The sequence below is a fragment of the Hippopotamus amphibius genome, chromosome 8, assembly GCF_030028045.1.
Source record: "Hippopotamus amphibius kiboko isolate mHipAmp2 chromosome 8, mHipAmp2.hap2, whole genome shotgun sequence".
In the NCBI taxonomy this organism is placed as follows: Eukaryota; Metazoa; Chordata; class Mammalia; order Artiodactyla; family Hippopotamidae; genus Hippopotamus; species Hippopotamus amphibius.
Genome location: NC_080193.1, coordinates 90271302 through 90298509, shown reverse-complemented (window position 1 = coordinate 90298509; position 27208 = coordinate 90271302). Strand labels below are relative to the sequence as shown.

The 27208-nt window shown below is 46.3% G+C and overlaps 1 protein-coding gene and 1 pseudogene across 7 annotated transcripts in view; one reads left to right on the top strand and one right to left on the bottom strand.

The window, feature by feature from the left end:
- Positions 1–26941, top strand: part of SMARCAL1 (SWI/SNF related, matrix associated, actin dependent regulator of chromatin, subfamily a like 1) — a 49902-nt gene extending 22961 nt beyond the window's left edge. For 5 of the 7 annotated variants that reach the window (XM_057745484.1, XM_057745480.1, XM_057745482.1 and 2 more), the window contains 8 exons: positions 5684–5824; positions 10481–10699; positions 16206–16276; positions 19525–19627; positions 21349–21531; positions 22566–22666; positions 23614–23710; positions 26674–26941. In XM_057745484.1, the coding sequence (XP_057601467.1) occupies positions 5684–5824; positions 10481–10699; positions 16206–16276; positions 19525–19627; positions 21349–21531; positions 22566–22666; positions 23614–23710; positions 26674–26892 (1134 nt within the window). In that variant the 3' untranslated portion in view covers positions 26893–26941. Of the gene's footprint in view, positions 1–5683; positions 5825–10480; positions 10700–16205; positions 16277–19524; positions 19628–21348; positions 21532–22417; positions 22484–22565; positions 22667–23613; positions 23711–26673 lie in introns of those variants that run through there. The other 2 variants (XM_057745485.1, XM_057745486.1) reach the window with 2 other exon arrangements.
- On the bottom strand, positions 7064–10057 carry LOC130858364 (tetratricopeptide repeat protein 23-like; annotated as a pseudogene).
- Positions 26942–27208: the final 267 nt, after the last annotated feature.

The window sequence follows — 27208 nt, the reverse complement described above, 5'->3', positions numbered from 1 at the left end:
AAATCAGCATTTACATTTTTCATAACTTGGGTATATTTCAAAGTGACACATTTAAAACAAAATTGTAAGTGCTAACTAGTATATATTACTCTGCATTTGCAGTAGAACTTGGGTGAATTAACATTTCAAAATAGGACCCGTCAATATAGCCTGTTCATGGGTGTCTTCAGGCTGCTCTCGTCCATAAGATTGACTTCATGTGATGCTGGGCTGTTGGCATCATTGAGTGGAGGCGGAGGATGAGGCATCCTGTATTATTCTGTTAGTCAGACCTCTCATCTCTCTGCTGTATGTTCATCTAGATCAGAGTTCCTCAACCTTGGCACTATTGACATTTTGGGCTGGATAATTCCTTATTATCCACAGGCCTGTCCTGGGCATTATAGAATGTTTAGCTGCATCCCTGGCCTCTACCCGCTAAATGCTGCTGGTACCCCCAGCTGTGATAATCAAAATTGTCTCCAGATATTGCCAAGCATCCCAGGGGGAGGTGGGAGGAATTACTCCTCCCCATTTCTGTTGAAAACCACTGATCTAGCTACTCTAAGGAATTGAGTGAATCTAGGTGTTTTTGGAATAAGAGCAGAGTTGGGAAGAAATAAAATAATGCCTTCGGGGGGGAAAAAAATAATGCCTTCGAAAAGCCTTAACATAAGGGCCTAATTTAATACTACTTGATTGTTCCTCTAACTTGTGCATCTCTTAGAACTATATTCTGATAATTAAAATGTCAAGATACTTTCAGCAGGTGTTCGTGATGAGGTAATTAGGTTATATCCTCCTGTCTGTGAGATAACCAGGCCAGGTGATGTGGGTTTCGTGAATGAAAACAGTAGCTGCATTCAGAGGACATGTTGCTTAGATTGTAAGAAACTGGTGTCATTATCCCCTGGGAAATGTGACATCTTTCTTCCCCTACAGCACTGTTTCCCTGGGCTGCTAAGCAGGGTGGTTCTGTTTTCATTTACAGTTGACCCTTGAACAACGTGGGGTGCAATCCGCCTTTAACTTATAGTTAGTTGGCCCCTGTATCTGTGGTCCCTTCACATCCTCCTATTCACCAGCCTTGGGCCGTGCAGTACTGGAGTATCTGCTATTGAAAAATACCTGCTTAAGTGGACCCATACAGTTCAAACCCATGTTGTTCAGGTGTCAGCTGTGTGAAAGGAAGCAAGACAGAAAGCTAGAAAGAACAAAACTAAAAGCACCTCTAATCCTCCAACACAGAGAACCACTGTTAACAGTTTGGTTATTTTTCTAACATGTCAGTGGTAGGGCAAGATCACTTTTAATGGCTTGGGAGCATTCTGTAGTATGAACACATCCCCTAATTTAACCCTTAGCATTGGACACTATTTAGCTATTTTTTTTAAATAACCTCATTTATTTATTTATTGGCTGCCTTGGGTCTTCATTGCTGCACACAGGCTTTCTCTAGTTGTGGTGAGCAGGGGCTGCTCTTCATTGTGGTGCGTGGGCTCCTCATTGCGGTGGCTTCTCCTGTTGTGGAGCACAGGTTCTAGGCGCGTGGGATTCAGTAGTTGTGGCACATGGGCTCAAAGGTTGTGGCTCATGGGCTGTAGAGCTCAGGCTCAATAGTTGTGGCACAAAGGTTTAGTTGCCCCGCGGCATGTGGTATCTTCCTGGGGCAGGGATTGAACCCATGTCCCCTGCATTGGCAGGTGGATTCTTAACCACTGCACCACCTAGGAAGTCCCTGTTTAGCTATCGTAAATAATTCTGCAAGTGAACATCATCCGTGTATTCATAGCTTGTATACTTTGTCCTTTTAGGACGAATGCTTACACTCAGGATTTCTGTGTCGTAATTTTACCTTTTGACAGTTACCTCTGACGTCCAGTCTGGCTGCACATCACCCTCTTCACTCCCACTCAGCCTGAATCACACGGTCTTTTTCTCCACGTGATTCCCACCCTGAAGGGTATCAGACTTTTCCGTTTTGAGCAGTGAGGTGTGTTTGTGTTTCCTTTGGTGTTTTATTTATAGCACTTTTTTTTTAAGCTCTTTATTGGAATATATTTGCTTTACAATCTTGTACCAGTTTTTGAGGTACACCAAAGTGAATCAGCTGTATTTATACATATATCCCCATATTCCCTACCTCCTGCGTCTCCCTCCCCCTCCCCGTCCTGACCTTCTAAGGCATCTCCCATCATCAAGTTGATCTCCTTTTGTAATACAGCAACTTCCCATTAGCTATCTGTTTTACAGTTGGTAGTGTAAATATGTCTATGCTATTCTCTCACTTCGTCCCAGCTTCCCCTTCGCCCCCCACCCCAGCCCCGTGTCCTCAAGTCCATTCTCTACTTCTGTATCTCCACTCTTGCCTGTCACTGGGTTCATCAGTACCATTTCTTCAGATTCCATATATATGTGTTAGCATACAGTATTTGTTTTTCTCTTCCTGACTTACTTCGCTCTGTATGAGAGCCTCTAGGTCTGTCCACCTCATGACATATAGTTCAATTTCATTCCTTTTTATGGCTGAGTAATATTCCATTGTATATATGTGCCACATCTTCTTTATCCATTCATCTGTTGACGGGCATTTAGGTTGCTTCCATGTCCTGGCTGTTGTAAATAGTGCTGCAGTGAACATTATGGTACATGTTTCTTTTTGGATTATGGTTTTCTCTGGGTATATGCCCAGTAGTGGGATTGCTGGGTCATATGGTAGTTCCATTTTTAGTTTTTTAAGGAACCTCCAAACTGTTTTCCATAGTGGCTGCTATAGCACTTTTTATTGTTAAACCAGTTAGATTATTTCTTTAGAGGAAAAAGGCCCTCAGAATGCCACCATCCTTTCCTAATGAATAGCTGTTTCTTTTTTGTGTGAGTAGAGTCCTTTTATCTCTGTCAATTGACTAGATGAGATGAGAATAGTGGTCTAAGGTGTGTGAGCTTTTTCGTTTCCTTTTTCATTAGTTTCACTAGATGACATGTTCAAATAATACAAAAGGATGTACCATGAAAAATAACTTTCTCCCACGTCTGGATCCCCAGTCCCTTGAGCTCTCTCCTGTAAAGCAGCCACTCTCCTCCAAGGCAGCGACAGTTAGCAGATATTTGGGTTTAGTTTTAAAAATTAGTCTGTGCCCACATCAATATGTGCATGTGTGTTTCCTTTCTCCCTCCCTAGTGTTCTACAACCACTGTTTTGCACCTTTCTTTTTCCCTTTAATGGTATATCATGGTAATCATGCCACCTCATTCCCGATGACCAGAGGTTATTCTTACAAATATATTCTATTGTATAAGTCTGTCATAATGTGTATCATCTGTTCCCTTTTGGTGGATTTGTAACCAGGCTTTGGGTGTTATATACAGTACTGCAATGGCCATCTTTTCATGTGATACACAGCAGGGAGTAGAAAACCCAGTTCCTCTGCACCTAGAAGAGAAAACCTGGTCCCTCTGCGTTTGAGGACATGCTTCTTTGCCTCTTCAGGCCAGAGCGGGGTGGTGTCAGCTGGAGGGTCTGCTCTCTCCCCAGTGTGATCAGGCAGGCTGCAGGAGGAACCCCTGCTCATGTGAATCACCTAACTTCACTCCGACACTAAATAAAAATCTTTTCTTTGCATTGTTCTGTTGTGGGTTTCTTGGGTGCTAGAAGTGTTAATGCATTCAATTTAGTGTTGATTTGTGTAGTTTCAAGCATTTATATTTTCCTAAACTGGAACTTGTCAGAGGTGGAAGGTGACATATAAACTATGTGCAACCAGGCCTTACTGGTGACAGTGAGGGGCTGAGCAGGCTAAATCCTTTTGTAATAGGTGAGATGCTGTATTGGTTTCTTTTCAAAGCTGGCCCTTTTCTTTTCCCATAATGCTGCCTCTGCTTTTTAACACCCACAAGCATCCATTTTCAATGGTCCCATCAGCACCTAGTCTGGACAGTAAATGGGAGGTCTGACTCCATGTTAAGTCTGTCCTATAAATACCTGGCAGAGAACCCTGGAGTTTTGCTTCCATCACCGGATCTGTGAGCTGCTGCCCAGGCTCCGTCCGCAGGCTGCAGCAACGATGATGATGATGGCATGGGGAACAGGTTTGCAATGATGAGCCGATTTTCTCCTACTGATAAGACTTTTCATTTTCCCCTTTTCATTGAAATGATCTTGAACCAAGGCAAGCGAGGACGCTACAGGCGTCATTCAAGAAGCTCATTGTTATTTTAATGAGTCTGCATTAAAGCGTGCAGGAAATTAGAAGGCCCGGGTAATTGAACTGTGGAAAATTATAGCTGGAGAAATTCACAGCTCTCCTGTCATAATGGAATTAGGTATTGGCGGTTGCTGAGAGGGCAGAAGTGCATCTTGAGAGTGGTATATATTGTATATTTATAATAAAGAATCATTTTTCTTCCCCCTGTTGCACCTTTATTTATTTATTTTTTATGAGGTAGTGTATCCATCTGAAAGCCTAATTTCCACCGTGAGGTGATTGACTGCATGCGAGTGCGTCATGCTGCCTTCATTAACTCAGGGTTACAGTGGTTAACAAGCTGTTTCTAGACAACTGAGCCCCCCGGCAGGGTCCCTTCCCAGAGCTGAAATGGATTTTACCTCCAGTGATCTTTGGTCATTCCATGTTCTGGTACAGTAGGAAGTGCCTCCCTTTTTACCTCACCCTCTTTCTCATCTGAGTAAGAGGTAGGATCTTGGGTCTGGTCTCCATGGGTCAGGTTGGTGTCAGGTTAAGGAGGAACCCAAAGTCTGTCTTTGAAATCGACCAACTACTTACACCCATCCTGTCCTCAGCTGAGCGGGATGCTGCGGGCCCGGGCTGAGTTTAGGGTAGGTGGATCTGGGTCCCACTTTTAAAGTCCTTATTAACTGCAAAACGAGCTCGCATCAGGGATCTCTAGGCTCAAAGCATTGTGCAGCTGAGTTAGTGACAGCCTTTTACACAGGCCATCACTGACGCTTCCTCCTGAGATTGAAAAAGGGCTGGTTCTAGGTGTCATTGTCTGATCATAGGTTCAGCTTGGGTGCCAGAGTCCATCCTGGAAAAAGGTCACACCTGCTGCTGTCTCCCCTACTTCCGCTTCCTATCCCCACGCGGGATTCTTTGAGTTTACTCCATGTCCCTTAGGACACTAATTAGCATCCTTGTGAATATTTTTTGGCATACAGTGAATATTTATTGATTGCTTACTTTGTACCAGCCACTGTGCTACGAAAACAAAGGTGAAGACAGCCCAGTCCTTGATCTCAAGAAGCTTACAGTCTAGCGAGGGAGCCAGACAAGATAGAATTCGGTGTGGGGGTCTAAGTCCTAATGTAGACTTGGACACAGGTCGGGCAGAGGCAGCTTAGGAGATGACGCCCAGCCTCTTACATGGGTCACACCGTGAGGTTCTTGGAGCACACGTGCTCTTTTTCACTGGTCATTGTGCCTTTGCTTAGAGTTCTCAGGTTGTGGCCACACAGAGCTCTGGAGTGAGGCCAGTCTTAGTGTCTTTGGCATCTAGATGTACTTTGGGTCTAAGGTGAGTGAACTTGAGATGTACCTGTTGATCAGAGTGCCAGAAGTGAAGGTGTTCGTGCAAGATTCCAGGGGCCTACTGTTTCAGGGGCATCAGCTCCAACTCCTGGGGGCGTTGGGGATATCCCCTGCGTGTCTTCTCTGTGTCTCAGCATCTTCGGCTGTTTGTGTTCTAGGTCGCCAAGAGGGTGATCCTACTGTCGGGCACCCCAGCCATGTCCCGGCCGGCAGAGCTCTACACGCAGATTCTTGCCGTCAGGCCCACCTTCTTCCCTCAGTTCCATGCCTTTGGACTTCGCTACTGTGGTGCCAAGCGGGTATTTATTCTGTTTCCCTCTCTTCCCCACCCATCCCTCACTCTGATTTTCTTTCCTTTCTCTTCTTTCTTTTCTGCTGTGGTGTGATCAGAAGAGCACTGGCCATGGAGCTGGATTCAGATTTTAGCTCTGCTTTGCCCCTAACTCTGACCTTGGAGTGTCCTCTAGCATAAGATAAGAGCCAGCCCCTCCTAGTTCTAACGCTGGTGTGGTTCCAGGTTAGTGTTTTCCAGTAAAGCGACCAGTGGCTAACATGTAGGTGCCTGGAGCTCTGAAAGCCAACAGCTCTTGCCCGAGAGAAGAGCACTGAGGTGAGCTCCAGGTGAGGCCAAGGCCCTACATACTCTGTGCAGAAAAGACAGAGGGAGCCTTTGAACAGGCGGAATAGGAAACATGATCTCAGGCTGCCCTGGTGGGCTCTCATCAGTGGGCCTTTGCTCGTAAATGTTGACTCATTATAGCGAATCGTGCCTAGTCAGCAGGCCAGAAGCCTCTGACCTACAAATTATTTCTACGAATACGGTGCCGACGGAGCAGCTGCCCCTGGAGCTGCAGTTGGCACAGCTTCCGTTCTCCAAAAATGACAGAGAACGCTTCATAAACAAATGCCATTGCAATCAAAATTGCCATTTCTAAAACCTCAATTTTTTTTTTAACTGAAGAAAAAAAGTTTATTTAATGACATGGGGGAATAAAAGAGTGGAAAAAATTAGGATGCAAAACTTTCCCTCTAATTATTTATTCATTCTTTCTCTCCCTCTCTTCCCCCCTCCTCCTCCTTCATCCCCCCTGTGTCTCTCTCATATATGACTGGAAGATAATGTACACCAAAATGGATTGCTTTTGTAAGAAAGTCAACATTTTGAAAAAATACTTAAATTACATTATTCACAAATCCGGAATTCTCCCTGACGGGCCATTGACCCCATTAGTGTTCATCGGCCTGACCAAGCCAGCTGAGCATGGGACACGTCCTCCTCACCAATGCCTCGGTGTCTCTGCCAAAGCCACCCACTTCCAGAAGGATGACCTTACCAGACAAAGCGCTCCTGTTGAAGGACAAATTCATCACTGAACTTTCCTCTAGATCCCCCAGTACCTCACTTTTGAATACAGATGAAGAAAATTCTGGCTGCTCCCACCATCTCTCTTGTAAACCAGAGGAAAAGAGTCAGGAGGTAGAGGGTAGAGGAAACAGGTGGAGGGCCATGTTCTTCTCTTTTCTCACTGAGCTCCTTGTCAGCTGAGGCATCGCAGGTCCCACGCATAGCAGGTGTGATCTCCACACTTCGCAGGTGAACTTGGCTGAGATTCCCTGCGCTGGGTCCCTCCAGACACAGCATAGGCCTCGACTGGTGACACGCTCACCTCTGCGGTTTGGGGGCTGAGTCAGTGAACAAAGAAACACAGGTCGAATGGGCCTGCTGCCAGTGCTGGCGGGCCTGGGTGTGGTTCCTCTGTAGACTGATCACATCTGACGTCCTGTCACCCTCGGCAGTAGTAATATTGCCAAGTGCCTTTTCAAAGCATGGCAGAGCTGTGTTCAACCTGGGGGTGGCCGAGGCGGCCCCACCCTAAGCAACAGTAGGTCCTTCTCCAGGACTGGTAATCCACAAACGCCTCCCTTAGGTAGTTCTTTCAGCTCCGTCGTGTTCCCTCTGCCTCTGCCGGTTGAAGCAGGCCTCTCTGCCTTGGTCCAGCAGGAGCCGGGCCACCCCCAGAGCGTGGTGGAGCACGACCAGAGCTGCCGGGGATTCCTGGCTCTCCTTGTCTGCGGTCGTGTCTCCCTTGCAGCTCAGCAGCGTGTTCTTGGTGGACACAGCATGTTTCCTGGCCCGAGCTGGGGGGCCTCTCCGTGTCCGGCAGCCGTAGACAGGTTGGCCAAAGCCTGTGCACATTTCTCGTGTTCTTCTCCAAGATAACCTGAGACAGGATGACACACAGAATTAGCTCCTTGTTTACTTAGGAGTTTTTTTTTTTTTTCCATAATCAGTTGAGCTGTGTTCTTCTGGGACTGGGCTGTTCTCTTTTCAGGAAGAGACACAGTCTGTGGCCTTCTCCTCCTTCTTGGCTTCTGTGCCCTCTTTACTGTCTCCAGACCCACCAGTGGGATCTACCTCATCTGTTTGCTGGTGTGTTGGGACCTTGGTTGGCTGTGATGGGTGGAGCAGGAGTCCCAGTCGGCGTCACTGCTGACAGGGGGGAGGTGGTGGGGCCGGTTTGAATCTTCTTCCTGAGCCCCGAGTAGCTCTCTCTGATCCAGGCTCTAGAACATCCACGACCTGAAAACCAGAAAGGGGGAGTTACTCACTTTTCTTCCTAATCTCTACGTTCAAAAATGTGACTAGGGTGATGGATTTATCCTTCAGCAGTCATCCTGTGTCTGGCAAGGTAGACTTCTCAGACGCCTCAACTCTGTTCCCGTGACGTTCCACGTGGCCCTGAGTTAGAATGGCAAGTGTTGGCCCCTCTCTCAAGTGCAAATCACGTCTCCTTTTCCCCACTTGTTCTGCTGTAACCTTGAAGCCACAACTCCAGCTCACCCTGGCTTCTTTCCTGTGGGCAGTGCCCCTGTGCGGAGGCTTTAGCTGGACTCTAAAGCCTTATTACTTCGGACCTTAAGGATTCCTGTCTTGTGATCAAATCACAAATGTGTCGAGCTGCTGTTTGCATCAAAAGCACTGACACTTTGGAGAAGTGGCTGCCCCTCACTCATCACCCATGCCACCTGGGAGAGAAAAGCCTTGCTGTGCAAATTTGTGATATAAATAAGATCATCTGCCTTATTTTAACATATTTTGGAAAGAAAAAAACTGTTCAAGTACTTTAAAAATATCCAGTTACACTCAAACAAAGTACTTATAATGTAACTTGTGGTGCTTTGCAAAGTTAATGGCAAACCAATTTTAGCTGGTTATTGAGGCAGGAAATTTCTGTTATTAAATGTATTTAAAGCCATACACTCCTTTAACAAAGTTTCCCTATGGATCAGTCCAAGTTCGACTGTACATAATTGACTTGATTCCTCAAAACAACTTGCTTTCTGGAAAGGATCTTCTCTTCCCCAGCTGTCTGAGCCCATGACGTCATGTTTAGCCAGGGGTGGTGGGGGCTGAAGGCAGAGCCATTGCCTTGACGGGCACACTGTCCCTCCCTGTGTTCCCGGTCTCTGGCCACCATCTCCACAGTCACCCACGCCGTCCTCAGATTTGCCCTTTTCCTCTTCCTGATGCCCCAGCACCCAAGAAAACAGACAGTGCCTTCCCCATCTTTGTATCCTTCCTTCCACCTAGCCCAGTGCCTGCTCCATGATGAGTTTTCAATAAAAGCTTGTTGGATTGTAATTATTCTAAATTTAAAACCTTTGATATTATTGGGTTTTAACCTGCAAGATTAAGAACTGATAATATGAGAATGTAGGAGCATGATACCTAAATTAATTATGATATCCATTTGTTCCTAGCATGATTTTTATATAATGCAGCCGGTTGGCCAGGGCTACTTTTTTTTTTTTTTTTAAACTGTGGCCAGATTCTTGCATTAAGAGAAGCCACTGAAGAGAATGCCCCATGCCGAGCTCATTTACGACCCCATAGGGTGAAGGCATTTGCTGAGAACTTCCAGTTTATTTCAGAGTGTATTTTTTTAAAAGAAGAAGCAGTTTTTGATCATTTTATTTCTCCACCTTTGGCTGTCTCTTCCTGCTTTCAATTTAGCAAAGGTTTATAGGACACCTACCACGTCTCCACCATTACACTAGGTCCACTGGCCCTCGGAAATGATCAAGCCTAGCCCCTGCCCTCGGTGGTTCACAGTCCAGGGTGGGGTGGAGCACAAGGGAGAATGAGCAGCTGAAACCCTAAGGCAGCAGACACCCCTGGCTCCCCGCAAGAGAGCTTTTCTACAGGACCGTAGAAGTTAGCTGCCAGTAAGATTGTTAGTGAAGGACGGCGTTTTTATTTTAATTGGTAGCACCTTCTCCAGCTGTGTGGTAGGAAGTAGACGTTCCTGCTCACTGCCTCCTGCGAGCTGCTAAATGAAGGAACCGTTTTTATGGAGGACTGCCTGGGCGCTCTAACACCCACCTCTGATTTCAGCCAGACTGCAGTACCTGTGTTCTGGGTTCTTCCCTTCAGCCCCCACCACCGTGGCCTCTGCGATGGCATTCACCAGGTCACACCTGGTGAAACCCACACTGGGGGGGAACAGCTTTGTAATCCCTGTAAACTCCATCAGATACAGATATTATAGCATCATCTGTCAGCTTGTGCAACAGGCTCTGTAGGGTAAGCGCTCGGGAGGATTATTTCTGCATTTAGTATATGGGAAGAGTCTGACAAGCTGAGTGTATCATTTGTTCTTGAATATAACAGGCACCAGACCACTTGACATCTTGTCTTTGTTGCTGGAAGGCTTAGTGCCAAATTGTGGGACGCCATGATACACATTTTTGGTTCACCTCATTCCTGACTTTCTTTTCCTTCCTATTTCTCATTTATATTCTGTGAGGTTTTAGTCATCCCTTAAAGCCACTTGAAATTCTCTGAACAAAGCCAAGGGAAGAGAGGGCTGTGAGAAGGCCATTCCCAGAGGTGACAGCTCCATTCCTGGGCCCTGGGGAATCTCACGAGCTATGTCTCGGTTCTGCCTCCGCAGCTGCCCTGGGGATGGGATTATTCAGGCTCCTCCAACCTGGGGGAGCTGAAGCTCCTGCTGGAGGAGGCCATCATGCTGCGACGCCTCAAGGGCGACGTCCTCTCCCAGCTCCCGGCCAAACAGCGCAAGATGGTGGTGGTCGCCCCCGGCCAGATCAGCGCCAGGACCAGAGCTGCCCTGAGTGCCGCGGCCAAGGAGATGACCACCAAAGACAGAACTGTGAGTCGGGGCTGGAGATGGGAATTTGGAAGTCCCTGTGTGCACAGCTGTTCCTTGCCGGGAGGGGCGCTGTGGAGCTGACCCAGAGTCCCCTGATCTTGTCTTGCCGTAGCTTCTGCCTACCTCCCCGCGCAGGATGGTGGGCCCACTTCATTTCTCAGCCTACCTAGTCTGCTTCCAAAATCTCTCATTAGTTTTCAGTTTTCTGCTTGTGTAGATCACTGTTGACCGGCAGTCATAGAAATAAACCCCAGGGCAGCCACAGGATGGTGATATATATTCTGAATCCCTGGAAGAAAGTTGGAGTTTATATTTAGTATATTTTGACTTCCTTTAGTCACAGTTGTTAGAAATTAGTCCTAAGTGCATTTGTTACGTATGTTAACCCTGTAACCATCCCATGTCATTTGCTTTAGTAGGAGTAACAAATTGACATTTATGCAACAAAGAGTTTTCAGACCCTCTTAACCTTTAATCCTTGTTGCAGTCACTTGTGGTTGGCAAGAAGTTGGCACCTCCATTTTATAGAGAGGGAAGCTGGAGCTCACAGAGGTTGCGATTCGCCCAAGGTCTGATGGCTGCTCCTTGGCAGAGCTGAGGCTATAGCAAGCCTGTTAGCGCTATATTTTAGGGCTCTCTCCACTATGGTGACTTTCTCTTTTCAAAACACTTTCATTTCATATCTGTCTTTAGTGTCATACTGTGCTAAGTGCTGTAAAGTAATCTATACCAGCTCCTTTTCTGTCCTCTTGGGATTAAAACATTGCAGTTTGCATTCCCAAGAAAGTAACAGTCATTGACATTTTCTGACATTATCATAAAGCATCATCTGGGCTTGATATTACCCTGGATACAGAAACTTAGATCTAGATGAGATACCAGCCTTCTGGGAGAGTACAAAATAAAGAAGATGACAAGAGACAGAACGTGTGATTTTTTTTAATGTTATTTTACCATGTGATGAACAAGACTGGCTAGTAACTTTTAAGAAACAGTGTAGGGTAGAGGATGCACTGGTAACTTCTCTAGCCGTATTTAATTTATGCTGTATTATACATAGTAATCAGATGGCCTGGAAGAAGTGAGCAGGCATAATCTGTTTGCCATGGAGTTTTCAAATGGAATTCCATAACATTGATGTGGACATACAGACCAGTGGTTCTCAAATTATATTTTAGTGGAACCATGAGCAGAACCAGAGTGTTCTGTTGCTAAAATCAGCATTGGTGGTCTTTTTCTGATTTCTAGAGTTAAAAACTCAATGAATAAAATTTTTTTCTCAGTTTTAAGTTTTTTCTTAGAACTTTCTTAAGCCTTCAATGTCCACCAACTTTTGCCCACCAACGAACTCCACCAGACAAGAAAACCAATGAACATGTATAGCATATGTAATATTAATGGAAAAAATTCAAATGTATGATATTTTTAGATGCAAAGGTCTGAAAGTTTATAAAATGCTATGTTTTACTTCCTTGTGTGTGATGGAAGAAAGTCTATCAGTATTTCGTGGGAGTCCCCAGAGAACACCCTCACCTGCACCCAGTCCATCTCCTGAGCCAGGTAGAGAGCAGCCAGTGTAGACAACTGACAAAACGATCTGTGGGCATTTTAACTGAGGAGGAAAGTCACATTAAGTGGTCAAGAGGCAATTGTCAGTTGTGCCGTATGGCCAAAAAGAAAAAATATGGGAATTTTGAACTTAGTGCAGCAAGGTTTGAAAGCATTTTTTAAACTTTCCGCCAATGTATATAGTTAGGTGAGTGGCTCTTTCCAAAGATGATTTCAGATGTAACCTGCAAGTTTGAGTTCTGAGTTTATAGGCAGTGATGTGAAATTGACTAGGCTGAGCCTTGGAAATCAGGAATATTGGGTGTTTATAACTCCCCAAAGCTAGGCAAATCCCTTAAATTCCTTGGGATTTGTTGGTATTTTCTTCTTTGAAAGGGGAGCCTCATATGCTTGGTGCTGGAAAAATACGAAGGGCTGGTGGCAGTGCTCTGAGTCCCACCTGTTGTGTGATTGTTGTTTCTGCTTCTTCTCCCCGGAGTCTTAACACTGTTTTGCAGATTGTGAAAACAAACCCTAAATTGCAGTGTAATTCTTTAAGAATCCAGTGGAGAAGGGCCCTTGAGTTCTTCTCAGTCCAGTGCTTGCAAATTGCTATGTGCTTCCTTGGCGTCTTGGGAAATTTAAGTTTGTCCCTAAGAGAGAGAAATTGAAGAGATACAGGTTGCCTTCAGCGTCCTGCTCAAACCAGACACTAAATGCTTTTTGATAATAAGATAAATTCTTGAAAATTTGGTTTTCTTTTGTGTTCTTTAATGTAGATTCATTTTTATAATGGAAAATCCAGGTAGCAGATGAATTTATGTGCATGACCCTTTAGAACATCAGAACCTTTCTTACTGTAAAGCCCCAGATTTGGTGCATCTGCAAACCTTGGATCCAATTGGGAGCACCTCCCCCTCCCAGCTCAACCCAGGAAGGGGAGCCAGTGTCAGCCCGGCCTTGGACCAGATGGCCATCAACATGTGTTCCAAGCCCTGACTGGCTGTGAAATCCTGAACTGAAAGAGTTAAAATAGAGAATCATGGTTTTGTTGTTTTAGTCTGTGAATCTACAGAAAGGACCCCGTGACCACCATTTTTACAGTGACTCTATAGCCTCAAGTTTCCCTGCAGTTTTACACATTATGGCAGCTCCAGCAAAGCAAAGCTGACCTGTCAAAAAGTGATTCTTTCTTTGTTCCCTCACACCTTCCCATCTGGAGGAAGACATTTTTTAAAAAGCTTTAAATCACAGAAGCCAGGGTGAAGCAGCCAATTTATAAAACATAATGCACAGCGAAAGCTTTTTCTCATTTTCAGCCGAAATAATAGCTAGCTCTTTGCGGGCTAAGAAAAGCCGACTCTAATCATCTTTTGTCTAAAGCCGTTTTTTGATCAGCAAGACCAGGAACCGAAAAATGGAACTGGTCCATGCAGACTTCCTGGTGACAGTTTCAGCTCACCTTTCTGCCGTTCAACAATCCATTCAGTTTCCAACAAAGAAAAATAAATTCAGAGCCCAACAGATCTGATTTAATAAAAGTCTAAGAGGCAGGAACAAAGAATGCAGGTTACTTAAAATTTCCCAGTCCACGGCTGGCAAAAGAAGTAAGGTAGTTAATGGGCTAGTATTATGTCTACTCAGTTTGGGGAGCTTTTTTTTTTTTTTTAAAGATAAAACTATTGATTTCTCCCACGTTAAAAATACAATAGGTATCTATTGTATAAAATCTGCTAAAGAAAGAAAAGTATAGTATGTAACATTTATTAAATGTTTTTTATCACTATATTATAAAAAAAAATTAACCCATCTTTTTATATTATATAATTTTGGCATGTATCATTTGGGTATTTTTTCTATAGAATTTATGTGTATTTTGCTTTAAAATATATAGTATTTATATATCAATATATATAACTTAACATACGTAGCAAGCAACATATGTGTTTTAAAAGCAGCATTGGGATCTTATAAAGATACATCAAGTGGGAAAGAAAGCAAGCTACAAAACTATATCTGTATACTTTTCCATGTTGTTGTGTATTCTTTTAAAACATAATATTTGAAGACTGCATAATGTTTTCTCCCCTGGCTGTATTATAATTTTGCCAATCATTTGTAGTTGGACATTGAAGTTATTTTGGTTGTTCACTATTTTAAGAAACACTACACTGAAAAAGCAGTTTAAGTCTGAATTTGTGTACCTCCAATTCTATCCCAAGGATAAATTTTAGGAGTGAGTTTCTGCATCACAGGGTATGGGCATATTTTGAAGACTTTTGGTACATATTGATAAATCAGCCCCAAAAGGTTTAGCCCTGGATACCATCCCCCCCGCCATGTGTAATAAGGATGTTTGTTTTCTCATACCCACATTGGCTCTACGTATTAAATCTTGGGGAAAGATTTCCAAAAGTGTTTTACCATCTGTCTCTCTGTTTTGCCCTCTCCCTTTCTCATAGCAAGTGTGGAATGAGTGTGGGTGGGAGGGAAGGACCTGATAAGAGTCTCTGAAGGACACAGGAGTTTGATCGTGGATTGAGGACGGGTGGGGTGCAGGCTGCGTGAGGCGTACACACCGTGGGTGAGGTCGTCAGATGGGAGCCTGACACTTCCCTTCGGCATATGCTACTAGCGACGCGTTCAGTTGGAGGCCTAACCTGCTGCAGGGGACCCTTTGAGGGACACAGTGGACTCCATGTGAGCTCATGGGCCACTCGCAAAATTGTGCGTGTATCCAGAGTCCTGACTGGACCTGGGGCTGAGAAACAAGTTAAGATATACACACATACAACCACATCTTCAATGTGAGTTTCCAGGAAGTTTGAGTTGTTAAATTGAACTGCTGCCACAAAATAGAAGGGATGGTGGCCACCACTGCCATGACACATGTAGAGATGAAATGGTTCCACTACCCCGTCACTGCCCCAAGAATTCCTGTGGTTCCTGGGTCTCTTTCTTCTTTCTTGTCAAGGCCTAGAGGAGAGACACTTTTTAAAGCCAAAACACAATTTTGACCCTAGCTTTTCTCACCATCTGTGGTGTCTGTACTTTAAGGTACAGGCCAGCTGTGGCTGCTTTCCTGAGTTATTAATGAGTTCAGAGGCATAGGTGTTATTACTTTTGGGTCACCTCTGTGTTCCATGAGGAAGCTTCCATGTCAATCACTGGCCTCACAGGGCCCAGGCCGAAAATGTAGGAGCATCTATCAGCCCATGCTGGCTAGTGGAAGGGAATAGCTGCCCTACCAAGGTTGGTAAGTATCTGTCATCTCTGGGAAGCCGAGTAATGGTAGATGTTGTCTCATACTGTTATGAAACTATTTAAGCACCTCCTGTGTCAGCATTCTTATTGAAATGTATTTAGATGCAAACTATAAAGAAAATCAGTTGCCTGTCCAGGAAAGTCAGTTACGTTATATGGAGACAGGCCAGAAACATGTGAATAACAGTTTTGAGATGATACTAGAATCGACTAATTGGGGATCCGTTGGAGTTGATTAAGTCTTAGAGCTGACCTTAGTCAGTTGGGTAAGGACACAACTTGGCAGGAGGAAAGGGGTGGGGGAACATCTTGGGCCAGTGTCCTATGCAAGTTGTCACTAGGCTGTCATACCTGTAGTAAATAGGTGCGCCTAGCACGGCTGCCTTCCAGCTGAGCACGTGAGCTTGGTATGGATGGTGAAGCACTGCCCAAAGAGCATGCGTGTTCCTTGCCTTGTTGGATTCTCACAGCAGTTCTCGAAGGATGACAGAGTAGCTATAATGCCACATCTCCCAGGACAAAACCAGAGTCCAGACAGTTCCAATGGTGTGGCTAAAGCGAGCGGGTAAGCCAGGGCCCCTTGGCTCTGGAGATTGGTGTTGGGATTTGTAAAGCTCGTGGTGGCGATGATTACATCAGTGTGTCACAGAGTTCTCAGAGTGGGAGACTAAACCCTCGACTTCTCCCTCCACAGAAACAGCAGCAAAAAGAAGCCCTCATTCTATTCTTCAACAGAACTGCTGAAGCTAAAATCCCATCTGTCATGTAAGTGGTCACCAAGTGTCAACTTCTCTGTCTCTTTTTTAAAAAGAAACACCTATTACCTTAGTCCATCAGGATGGTTTTATTGCTCTGTAAGAAATGATTAGAGATTTGAAAGATGGTTACCTTGAATATGAAGTTTAGGGCACCATGGCCTCATCATGCAAGAGGCATAAATAGGCTTGTCCCCGGAGCACTGCCAGGATGTGCTTGGGTTCCCTGCGAGATCCAGTCTTAACCCAAGTGAGCTGAAGCTGCAGCCACTTACGAGGAGGGTGGGGTGACCCAAACACTGAAGGGAAGTTTTCCTCTTGCTAGGAGAGCTGTGGTCACTTGCCTGTAGGAAAAAATTAGGGGTTTCACGGAAGACTGAGAAGCTACCTTATGGAGATTCTTTGATCTTCTCCAAAGACATCATGTTTCAGCTGTCATTTACCTAAAAGAAAGAAGGTGAATATCAACATTCATTCAAAAGACATAGGCAAGGGGACTTCACTGGTGTTCCAGTGAGTACGACTCTGTGTTCCCAATGCAGGGGGCTTGGGTTCCATCCCTGGCCAGGGAACTAGGTCCCACATGCATGCTGCAACTAAGAAGCTCGCATGCTGCAACTAAGAAGCCCGCGTGCCACACCTAAGACCTGGTGCAACCTAAATAAATGAATGAATGAATGAATGAATGAATGAATAAAATTTTTTAAAAAAACATGTGGGCGAGTAGCCACACTTGATTCTCCTTCCACCTTGTAAACTAAAGCTGAAATAATAATTTCTATTTTTAAAATTATTCAGTGACTTGAAAAAGATCTCACTCATCTGCCTTTGCTAAAGAGAGAAAAACCCACTGCTGTTCACATGTCACTGTTAGAGACACTTGAAGCACGTCTAACAAGCCTCATTTTTTATTGTTTAACATCGTGCGAGACTCAGGCAGGGTAATGGTCCAAGCGATGAAATTACAGTGAAATGAATTCGGTGTGGGTTGAGCGGTCCCAGATTGACTGTGGGGACCGAGATCCGGGGATAGATTGAGACGCACAGCTTGGCCCGCCTTCTCGCTCAGCCCCTGCGTCTCCCAGCCTCCCCGGCCTCTCCCTCCGCACCCTTAAATGCGGTCGGAGAGTGAGTTCACTACATCTTTCAAACCGCAGACCCTCCACAGAGACCGCTGAGTATCGGACAGCCCCCCTTCACCCCCTGGGCACTGCCCTTTGGTTTATGGTACTGCGACGAGACCAGCGGACCCCAGATGTGGTTTTTATAGCCTGGAAAGTTCTCGCTCAGACACTAATCTGGATCGCCCCCCCAGCCCGTTTCTCATGTGCTGCTGAGTCGCCGACGGCAAGGCTGTGAGCCCCCTTTCCTCACTCCCTCAGCGTGTGACCTACAAAATCCAGGCTTCGCTGAGTGCTGGGCCCAGAGCCACCCATTTCCCTTAGAAATTTAAATCTAACCATTTTTCCAGCTTATACATAAACTTTGGAAATACCTTGACTTAGTATGTTCATGCTGCTCTAACAAAAATACCATAGGCCGTGTGCCTTAAACAACAAACATGTGTTTCTGGAAGTCCAAGTTCAAGGCGCTGGCAGATTCAGAGTCTGGTGACAGTTCTTTTCCTGGCTCGTAGGCAGCCATCTTCTCGCTGTGTCCTCGGTGTGGTGGAAGGCGCAAGGGTGCCCTCTGGGGTCTCCTTTATAAGAACATTAACTCAGACTTCCCTAGTAGCACAGTGGTTAAGAATCCGCCTGCCAGTGCATGGGACACGGGTTCAAGCCCCGGTCCGGGAAGATCCCATATGCTGCAGAGCAGCTAAGCCTGTGTGCCACAACTACTGAGCCTGCACTCTAGAGCCGGCGAGCCACAGCTACTGAGCCCACGTGTCACAACTACTGAAGCCCATGCGCCTAGAGCCTGTGCTCCACAACAAGAGAAGCCACTGCAATGAGAAGCCCACGCACCACAACAAAGAGTGGCCCCTGCTCGCCACAACTAAAGAAAGCTTGCGTGCAGCAATGAAGACCCAATGCAGCCAATAAATAAATAAATAAATTTATTAAAAAAAAAAAAAAACACTCCATCTCCTCCCGTAGGCCTTGCCCCCCAGTACTATCACATTGGAGGTTAGAATTTCAACATATGAATTGGAGGGCAGGGACACAAACATTCAGTCCATAACATACCTTATACATGCTTTATCAAAATTCCATGATAAAGTATAATAGTGCTTTATAGTTTCCAACAGTTTTGACATCTATTAACTCATTTCACATTTACAGCCTCTTTGTGAGATCAGTAAAATAAGTTAAAATGCAGAAACCGAGTAAATCTCATGTAAATCTCTAAACTTCAGAATCACACAGCTCGTAAGTGGAAATTAGATCATAAATCTTAAAACCCCAATTTCCTCTGATAGTTGCTTTTCTTTCCTTTTTTGCTATTGTTCATTTTCATTTGCATGGACATCTTTCAATATAAAAGCCAAGGTTATTGTGGTCAGCCAATATTTCCAGTCTGATAGCTCAGGGACAGGAAGGGCAGAACAGCAGTGCCATGTCTTGAGACGCAGAGGGGAGAGAGGCATTAGGAAAATTGGGGGCCGTGGTGTTTATGAGCTGGCCAAGTTGATTTTATGGCCTTGTGACTTTTTGATGCTGTAGCAGTCAACTTTTTTGCTTATATCATGGCAAATTTTATGTCTCAAACTAATTAGATTCCATTAGTACCAACAATTCACAAATTGAACTCAAATCCATACGGTGGTTGGCCATCATGTTGTTTGAAAATAATTGTTAGATGTTTAGAAGACAGTCCACTTAAACCTTCCCACCACCTGCCTGTATTATAATAGGAAACCTTGGAGATTTGTTCTTCTCCAAGGAGATCGATGTCTGTTCCCTGCCCAGACACACCCATGTGTGGGGACGGCCTCAGGCAGGGCAAGGGCTCCTTGTGTCCTGTCCGAGGAAGCTCACCATCCCGCCGCCTGTGCAGGAGCAGTGACCTGTACTGGGATTGGGAAGCCTCCGCAGGGCGCTAGTGCCAGGGCAAGCCTTGGGGTCTGCTGACTGTGTGACTCTCCTCCCTACAGCTCTACGGCAGAAGGTGACTTCCGCACAGCTGCTGAGGGCAAGGGGGAGAGGTCAGCTCTCAGAGGAGGGAGAGGGTGGGCTGGAGAGGCAGGTACCCCAAAGGTGTCTGCTACTGATGCTGTCACTTTTTAATTTATTGTGTTGTCATTGTCAAATGCAGTGAATATATCCTGGACCTACTGGAAAGTGGAAGAGAAAAGTTTCTAGTGTTTGCACACCATAAAGTGGTTCTGGACGCAATTACTAAAGAGCTTGAGAGGAAGGTAAGCTCCCTTTGAAATTCAGCACAGGATGCTTTGCTTGTTTGCGTGTCAGCTGCTGAGTTGTTATGAGCAGGCCGAGGTCAGATCTGAGCAAAGAAGTGAGATGAAGGTTTCCAAAAACATTGCTGAACACAGTGAAGGATCTTCCTTGCTTGTAGAACCATGAACAGGTTTGTTTTAACCCATCTTTTAAAAATGTTTTCCTTTAATAGCTTCACTGTGGTATAAGTACCATGCAATGAGCTGCACATATTTGAAGTATACAGTTGAGTAAGAATGGAGATAGTTGTTGCACAGAGGGAACGAAAAGTACCCACCGAACTGAGACGGTATCTTGAGACCTAAAAACAAGGCAGGCAGCTCCATATGATCAGTGGATCCGTGTATCGTAGGGTCACTTCCGTGGAGGGTAGGTGGGTGGACGGGGACGCAGAGCACTTGCAGCTGCACTCCGCGATGCCGAGGAGCCACCCTACTAGCGTGTGGGCGTCTGTGCCTGGAGACAGGAAGTGTGTTCCTAAGTCAAGGTCTGTGATGGGTTACTCGTCTCGTGAGCGTCGGGAGTGCGTCAGCAAAGGTTGTCGTCGTTGGAAACTAACCGAGCATAGAGGCCGCCTGGACCTAAGAATCATTAAACAATATCTATTGGCTACAAAGCCCTAGATGACAGAGAAGAGATTTACTACACAGGATGGCCCTAGGTGAGGTCACTGGAAGGACAGGAGGAACTGAACGGGCCCAAGATGGCACCAGTCATGCTAACAGCCACACAGTAGTGAATATATCCGTCAGCTCCAGAAGTTTCCTCCTGTCCTTTGTAATCCCCGTTTCTCCCTGTCCTCCCATCTCCAGGCCACCACTGATCTGCTCTCTGTCACTGTAGATTAGTTTGCACTTTTAGACCCATATATAAATGTGGAATCATACAGTGTGTACTCTTTTTTTTTTTTGTCGGATTTAACATATTGTGAGATTCATACGTTACTGCATATATCAACAGCTCATTCCTTCCTGTTTCTGAGTAATATTCCATTGTACACATACACCACACTTTATCCACTCACCTGTTGGGTGAGGGGGAAGCAGGAGGGAGATGGGCAGGGCCGTAAAAGGGCTACAGAGCATCCCTGTGTGGTTAGAACCGTTTACTGTCTCGACAGTGAAGGCAGATACGTGAAAACCCACATGCGAGATAAAATTGTGATTGTGGTGATGGTCGAACAACTCTGTGAATACACTAAAAACCATTGAGTTGTACACTTTAAACCAGAGAATTGTGTGGTTATGTGAATTTTATCTGAATAAAACAATTCTTCAAAAAACAACAGCAACAAAAATTGTATAGAACGCACACATGAGTTTAAGTAAAACTGGGGAAATCTGGATAAGGTCAGTGGATTATATCAAAGTCAGTATCCTGGATGTGATATTATGCTATAGTCTTACCAATATTACCAGCGGGGGAAACTGGGCAAAACGTACACGGAATCCTTCTGTATTAGTGCTTAAACTACATGTGAATCTACAATTATGTCAACACCAGTTTCAATTTGAAAGGAAAGGAAAGACCAGAAAAGAAGCTCAGAAAGCAGTACTGAGTGGCGAGCTTGATGCTCTGCCCGGCTTGGAGCCAGAGCAGCGCGGGGCTCTGTGGCTGGAGCTGTGTGGCCACCAAGGCCCCGCACCTGCACCCACCTCACTTCCCTCCCCTGTTCCCGCAGCGCGTGCAGCACATCCGCATTGATGGCTCTACCTCCTCGGCCGACCGCGAGGACCTGTGCCAGCAGTTCCAGCTGTCGGAGGGGCCTGCCGTGGCTGCGCTGTCCATCACTGCTGCCAACATGGGCCTCACCTTCTCCTCGGCTGACCTGGTGGTGTTCGCCGAGCTGTTTTGGAACCCAGGGGTGAGGGGCATCCTCCGGGCTGCTGGAGGAGGGAGCGAGTTGGGGGGTGGGAGGGGCTTCTGTGCGCCGTTCCTGGTGCCAGCGTCATCTTCTTAACTCTGTCTTCACATCCATTGGCCATGTATTAGGTCTTCACAACAACCTGCAGGGTTATCGATTCCATCTTATTATCAATGGGGAAGACAAGGTTTAGAAGGAACCTCAGGATCCATCTCTCTGTGAAGAAATTGGGGTGCAGAGAGCTCAAGAGCATAGCTGTCTCTTAAGGGGAGCACGTGGCAGCCCCAACCCCGGGCCTCTGGCTTCCCAGCCTGAGCCCCGTTTATCAACCACCCCCGGGAGCCGCTCTACCAATGGGGCTGCAACAGGGTGACCCCGGCGGGTGTTCCCTGAATGTGCACAGGGTGCCCACTGGCCTTATCTGATCAGCTGTGGCAGCAGATGGACTCATAGTTTTCTGCCCAACTCCAGAAAGAAGTTCTTTCCCTTCCGATGTTGTGATGCGGAGTGGCTCTCATTGACCACACATCAGCAGTGGCCATAATGATGGGTGGATTTGGAGGCTGAAGGCATTTTATAGGAAACCATGCTCTTGGTTTTCATTATTTATTATAGGATTTACCACCATGTAAAAAAGCCACCCTAGCCCCCGATCATATATGGCCTCTCCCTGGGTGCAGTATTTTTATCTGTTTAGTAGATAACTTTTCATTCCGTGGAGGAAGAGTGGAAGTGAGCCGGGTCTCCGTTGTCACAGCTGGTGTCAGAGCTGAATCTCGCCCCCCCTTCGTAGGGCCCAGCCCCGAAGGGCCATTCACAGCTACCCAGCTGCAGATTGAGTTGCCCCCTGTTGAGCAGCGTTGTGTTTGTTTCTGCCCTTTGTCAGATGACAGGTTGTTTGTGAGTGGAGGCTCACAGGCCCCCTGCCACGTGACACGCAGTGAGGAGGAAGGGTTGTGGAGGGCAGGAGCCCGCCTGCTCTGGTGGGCTGAGCAGCCTTGACCTGCAGGCACCTGGATCCCCCCGCCCCGCAGGTGCTGATGCAGGCTGAGGACCGGGTGCACCGCATCGGGCAGTCGAGCTCCGTAGGCATCCACTACCTGGTGGCCAGAGGCACGGCTGACGACTACCTTTGGTGAGGCTGCTGGCTGGCCTAGCAGTTGGGTTGACACTGATGACGTACTTCCTTTTTCCTAAGAGCCTGTGCTTTGGGGGAGGCCCCCAGGGATCCACACGGAAGCCCCACTAGTAGTGCCCTCCCCCTGTCGTCATGACCCTGTTTGAGCTCCTGCATGGCATTCCTGGCGGCTGCAGGGGGCGTGAGGAAATCCTGTAACAATAAGGGGATGTGGCTTCTTTCCACTGACCTGAGACAAGGGAGGAGAACTTATTGGGATGAAATGTAGGTGGAATTTTGTCTGTGAAGCATTGTGTTCCCAGACGTGAAGGCACTTGCTGAGTCAGGGGGACGGCCCCCTTTGCCCCCTCACGACCGTAAGGCCACATCTCACAGTGCTTCGGCTGGGCCTTCGGGAAGAGTGGCTCACCCTGTGCCATGTGGTGCTTCTTTAGCAGAGGTGGGGTCAAATTCTTAACTCTGGGGTTTCATGTCCATTACTTAAGCACAGACTCCCCCAATGCTCCCTCCCCAGGTCCATTTCCCCCTTCCTGGTATTAAGTTTCATGATTATCTCATTAGTTTCCACTCCCTGTCTCTGTTTCCAGCATTATCACTAAGGCATCTTACCTTTATTTTGTATGTGGGTTGCCCCTGTTTCCCTCTCTGTTAGTGGATTTGTTAACTGGGCAGCTCATAACAGTGCCAGGTTCAAAATTTTGTTGTAATAGCACTTATTTCCTACACATCCAGTAGAAAGAATTTTGAGCCTGAAGATGTGAGCCCTGAATTGGTTGGTTTACAGTAGAGAGGAGGACAGTATTTCAGGATGGGCGTTGGTGCCTGGAGAGATGCAGAGATGTGAAACTTAGGGTGTCCCGTGAGAACAGGGGGGTGGTCTCGTTGTAACCAGTCTGCTGGTTCTGTGCAGGTTGTTTCCACTGTAGCTCATTTCTCCCCAACAGGCCCCTGATTCAAGAGAAGATTAAAATTCTGGGTCAAGCTGGACTTTCTGAGACCAATTTTTCAGAAATGACAGAAGCCACAGATTACGTCTACAAGGTAACACCAGCCTGTGGCTCCCAGCCACTGGGGCGTCCTGAGGTCCTGAGCAGGAAGGTGTGACTCACTCCTGGGGACCTCCTCCAGCCGGGAGCCGAAATGACAGCTGTGGTCTTTCTCGGGTCAATCCGTGTGTGTGCATCCCTTTACGGAGAAGTGCTGGCATTAACTCCTGCTGCTTCTGCTGTGCCCTTCTAGGTCCTCCTAAAACCAGGGCCTCCAGATGCTGCCGCCTTCATCAGGCCATTAGAAACTGGCAGACAGCTCCCCACGGCAACTGTCGAATTGTTGCAAAAAGTACACAGCAGCCCTGCCGCCAGAACACGTCCCCAGCACTGAATGGGGGGTGTTTCACATAGGGTGTTCTTTTATGTAGCATATTTTCCCCTCTGTCGCTGCATTTTATCCTCAGTGTCTCCCCATTTTATAAAGGAGTGAACAGAGATTTGCAGAGCAGTAGGACTGGCCCGTAGTCATGGGTCACGTGAAGCCAGCCCAGGCAGAAGGCTTCTAGACTCGGCCAGCATTCCCTATGTGACAGCCTCGCTTATTGTCAAGGAGAGTAAGAGACCAGTGAGCATCCTTCCGTGACCAGGTGGGCCTTGTCAGAGGTGCTGAGGGGAGGCCCCTTTGCCTCTGGAGAGGGCAGCCCGGGGCCCAGCAGGCCTACCCTGGCCGAGCTCTCCAGCCCCTTGGCTGCCACAGCCTTTCCTCCTCCGTTTCAGTGAAACAGGGTAGAGAGGAGCCAGAGGTGCAGAGACTTCCAAAGGCTGGTCTTCTTTCACCAGCTCAGGTGGTTGACAGGGAAGGTGAGAACTTGGGATGTCCTGCCTGCTGGAGGGCGACCCCTGAGGGGATGGTTTCTAATGAGAGAGCTTGGACAGAGATCTGAGCCTTGTGCAGAAAGGTGGCCTTACTCTTCAGGAAACTGAGGTGCCTTCTTGCTGTGGAATAGCTGAGCGTCAGGAGCTAAGTCAACACAATCTTGTAGGTGATGCTAAGACTTGTCTGAGGATATAATCTTTCATTTACATTCACTTGCAACTAAAGTCTTTCTTCAGAATATTATTATTGGGATAAGTAAGACTCGGGGGAGATCATATTTTTAAACAGTATAAATTATCCTTAAAATTAATAAGCCAATTTTAAAACAACCTTATTTTTAAACTTTTTTAAGAACTCTTTAATTCAGTTGAAGGGTGACTGTTTTGACAGAGCCTTGGTTATTATGTGCCCTTTGAAAAGAAAGAGCCTTATTTTTAAAGGATTCTCAACTAATGAGAATAGGTTTATTTGTAACTCATTTATTTATACTGGCCTGACCCTCAGTTGCTTTGAATTAATTAAGAATATTTATTTTGATTAATAATTATATCACTTTTTAAAAAATTAAAATAGGGCTGAAAACTTTATCAGCTATTAGGAGAAGAAAATGTTACCTCCTGTATAGGAGCCAAAAGCAAAAGCGGTCTTGTCTGCCCGCGTGCTGAGCGGGAAGTGAAATATTTGTCTGATCTTGGAGCCTGCTTCCCTTTAATTATGCGCACTCCACGTTAGTGCAGAGCTTTGCCATCACACTCTCAAGTGCGTGTGGACCACTGTTTCTACCTGGAGGAGGCTGCCTCGTGGGAGGCATTTCCTTGACCTTGCAGTTGCTCAGACAGAAGCTGACGACATATCGTAGAGGACACGTGGCTGGTGTGGGGCTGACCTTAATGACCTTTAATGTCCCTCCCCATCTGAATAGCTGGGATCCTAAAAGGCAGGAGAATGTAGGGTACAGGTTACTGAATAATCTAGAGTCCTTACAGGATCAGTTTTCAAGAACTTCACCAGTGTGGAGGGCTTCTGTGAAAGCAAAGAAATAGTGGCCAGTTAGGTTGAGACCCGACTACGAAGGGCCTGGAAAGCCAGGGAAGTGGCATTAGACTTGATGACGTAGACACACAGGTGTCCAGTGATGTGACAGGAAAATCTCGTTAGAGGATAGTCTGGAGGGGAAAATCAGCCCGGGAAAGACTGGTGAGCAGCTGACATGGGAAGAGGCCTGAGGCGGGAAGTGCAGTGAAGCCACTGCAGACCCAGGCAGCCACAAAGCCATGTGGCCCATGTAAAGAGCCTGCCTGCGAGGTATCTGGGAGGGAGCAGAGGGAGAAGCCAACCTGATGCGGTTTGATGTGTGCGATGCGGAGTCTGGATGCTCTGGTGATTGCAAGCTGGGGGAACTATGAGAATAGTGGGAGACCATCAAAACTAGGGAACAGGAGCTGGTTCAGGGATGTAGGAGTGAGATGAGAGATGTGGTTTTTAGACAGGTTTAGTTTTATGGACGTATGGGAGGTCAGTGGAGATATCAGATATGTGCCTCTGGGTTGAATGGTGGTCAAGGTTGGGAATTTAGACAGAGGAGAGATCAGCAAAGGGGTGAAAGCAAGCCCATCGTGTGCCGTGGTGGTAACTGCTGGGCGTGATTTTAGTATTACACCATCGTTGTCAATGCATAGATGCAGCCGGAGGGCATTTTGATCATTCGTAACTTTAGGGTAGTCAGAAACGGGTGCATGTATCTACTTAGCAATATGTTAAGTGTGTGTTTTATAACCGCTCTGAAAATTAAGTATAAACCACGGCTAAACACACCAATTTGGGAGTTGAATTACAGCTTAACTAACCTCTCGGTGGAGAAAGGCTTTGGAGGAAGTGAGGGCTTGGGAGCTATTTCAGTATCGAAATACAGCTTTGTAAAGTTAGAAGGAAGGAAACATTCCCACCATAAATTTCTTTTTTTTTTTTTTCCCGTCTTTACTCAACAAGCAACAGAGAAGATAAGAAGTCAGACATGAAGGCAGTAAGGCTGCTTGGGTGATAAATAGTTTGCTGAGCTGGTCCCACAGTGTTGGACACGGGAGAGTCAGTGTTGGTGCCTGGGTGCTGATGTCTTGTCTTTCCTTCCTCTGATGAAGGACCCAAAGCAGCAGAAGATCTATGACCTATTGCAGAAGTCCTTTGAGGAAGGCGGAAACGATGTGGAGCTCCTGGAGGCAGCAGAGTCCTTTGACCCAGGAAGTGGTTCCCAGGACACGGGAGACACACTGGACGAAAGCACATTGACAGGCAGTTCACTGAAAAAGAGGAGATTTGAATTTTTTGATAACTGGGACAGCTTTACCTCTCCTCTGTAAGAGCAGCCAAAAAAAGCATTAAAAATCATGGAATTCATTAAAATAAAATAAGCCATTTTTTTTTTAAAGCCTATGGTCGGTCCTCTTGTCATTACCACAGTGTTGACCTCTGTCTCCAAGCCCAGCGGATTACCAGGCCAAGTGTCAGCATTTCCTTTCATTATGTGCGGGTTTGCTTGGGTCTTAATTAACCTTAGCTTAACCTACTGAGAAATAGACATTAGGCTGTAGTGGAGGTGATTCATGTTCTTTAATTAACGAGGCGCTTTCTACACAGCCCCTGAAATCTAAGTCTTTAAAATTTATTCATTCAACA